We start from the raw sequence: 2,500 nt of genomic DNA, 5'->3' as shown, positions 1-2,500 counted from the left end.
ACGGGGTTCCATTAAAAACAAAGAAAAAAGTTCCGAATGATTGTCGATGATTTATGGAAAATAGTTATAAAAAGTGTATTTTCATATAAATGCTTGGGACTAACGTCATTAATTAAAAGTTACACGGGTGGATATATCTATTAGAATATATTACGATATATTTTGAATGAACATTAACCTAGACATATACTTAGACTTTCTTAAAGCAACTGAAACCTATTTTGTTGAATATGATGGTAATCATAGTAATCATAATGATACTTTCCATAACCTGTCCTTAGATATCAATTCAGTTGAATACAATAAAAAAACAAAAACAAGAAAAACAAATGAGGATAATCAAATTAATGATTAGTGAAAGTAACGTATATCTGAAGGGACGTTGCAAGCTTAATATCCGCTATATTTTTTTCTTTCTTTTTCTAAAAGATAAAGCAAAAGAAGAAGAAGAAGAAATCTAATTATATATTACTCAAAAAAATAATAACTCATACTCAAATTCATACAAACTGACACCGAATTACTTATAAGATTTATTTAACAAATGGATCTATCTATTCATTAATCTAGATTGATGATACTGAGTATAAGGCAAAGAGGTGAATTATCTGAACAATAGCTCGCCTTGACATTGCTGTAGAACTTGGTGATAACTTATAAAATTATATAAATATCTTCAACTCATCATGTAGAATGTATTTGTTTGGCTTTATGCGAGGTCTCACCTGGTGATTTTATTTTTATTTTTATTTTTTCATTATGTGTTGTACTTCATTGGCAGAGCGTTCTTTTATGTATACAGAATATATCAATACCTACCTGCATATACATACATACATACATACATATATATATATATATATATATATATGTATATATATATATATATATATATATATATATATATATATGTGTGTGTGTGTGTGTGTGTATATATGTATGTATATATATCAAATCAGGTTACCGAGGTTATATCTATGTGTGAAGGATAGTAGAATGCAGTAACGCATTTAATATAGAAATACGTTTTTTTTCATACACAGATATAACCTGATTTGTGAGTTGAATTTCTAATTCATTCCCGCCGAGTGGCCACAGGGATTGTCTGTAAAACCTCGTTATCACTGCTCTGCTAAGAGCATATAGGTAACTTCCATGATGCATGTAAGGTATCTGGTTAGACATTCCTTTTAGTGGCTCGTTGTGGTGATATGGTTAGGAGCCGGAACTCTCACTCAGAGGGCCCGAGTTCAATTCCCTGTCAGGGAGGGAAAATTTGTATATATATATATATATATATATATGTGTGTGTGTATATATGTACATATATACATATACATATATATATTTTTTCTATATATATATATACATATATATACATATATATACATATATATAAATATATATATGTATATATATATATAAGTATACACACATACACACACACACATATATACATATATGTTTATACACACACACGCACAAATGTATATATTGGAAAGGATCAATGAATTATAGCTTGGTTTTCGCTCCTCAGGGTTCCTTGAAGGCATTAGGTTTTCCCTAAACGAAGTTGCAGTGTCAACGGCATCATGCATCTTGTTTTGCTCTTCCTGGAAATAAAATGAGAGTTTTTCGATGAAAGAAGGTATAAATACCCACACGAGCCAGACTCAGCATCAGGTCTTGTGCAGAGACAACTGAGCATCATGAAGAACCATCGGTCTTTGGTATGTGTCCCTCAGGGATGATTATAATTCGTTGGTTTCAGTCTCTCTCTCTTTTCCTAAAGAATTGCCATTCGCTCTTTTTTTTCTTTTATCGTTGAATTGACATTAGGTAATCAACTGAGAGGATCTGGCTTGGGTGGATCGAACTTCGGCAGCGGTGGATCAAATTTTGGTAGTGGAGGCAGTGGTTCCAGTTCCGGTGGATCAGGTTTCGGAAGTGGAGGACTGGGTTCCAGCACTGGTGGATCAGGTTTCGGAAGTGGAGGACTGGGTTCCAGCACTGGTGGATCAGGCTTCGGAAGTGGAGGACTGGGTTCCAGCACTGGTGGATCAGGCTTCGGAAGTGGAGGACTGGGTTTCAGCACTGGTGGATCAGGTTTCGGAAGTGGAGGACTGGGTTCCAGCACTGGTGGATCAGGCTCAGGATTCGGGAGTTGAGGAAGCTGGGTTTCAGCACTGGTGGATCAGGTTTCGGAAGTGGAGGACTGGGTTCCAGCACTGGTGGATCAGGCTCAGGATTCGGGAGCGGAGGAGTAAGCTCCGAAGAATCAGGACTGGGCACCAGCGGAGGCAGTGCAGGTCAAGGCTACAGCGGAAGTGGAGGAAGTGGCTCGTTTAGCAGCGGCGATGGTGGCAGCGGAGGCCTCGGAGGAGCTGATGGAAGTGGTAGTTTTGGCTCCGGTGGAAGTCTTGGTGGCAGCAGCACTTTCGGCGGCAGTAGCGGAGTTGGTGGCAGCAGTGGCAGCTTTGGAGGTAGCAGTGGAATTGGT

The 2,500-nt window shown here is 37.6% G+C and overlaps 1 protein-coding gene across 1 annotated transcript in view; it reads left to right on the top strand.

Annotated features, from left to right (window-relative positions):
• Positions 1-1,638: 1,638 nt before the first annotated feature.
• Positions 1,639-2,500, top strand: part of LOC147468171 (uncharacterized) — a 1,320-nt gene continuing 458 nt past the window's right edge. Inside the window, exons 1-3 of the mRNA XM_086554684.1 lie at positions 1,639-1,648; positions 1,840-2,106; positions 2,241-2,500. The exon at positions 2,241-2,500 is cut by the window's right edge and continues 458 nt beyond it. Coding sequence (XP_086410810.1) covers positions 1,639-1,648; positions 1,840-2,106; positions 2,241-2,500 — 537 coding nt within the window. The remainder of the gene's footprint in view (positions 1,649-1,839; positions 2,107-2,240) is intronic.

Source organism: Penaeus japonicus, unplaced genomic scaffold (genome assembly GCF_977035675.1).
Source record: "Penaeus japonicus unplaced genomic scaffold, GWHDUDI00000001_assembly GWHDUDI00000030, whole genome shotgun sequence".
NCBI lineage: Eukaryota > Metazoa > Arthropoda > Malacostraca > Decapoda > Penaeidae > Penaeus > Penaeus japonicus.
This window is presented reverse-complemented; position numbering and strand designations above follow the sequence as displayed.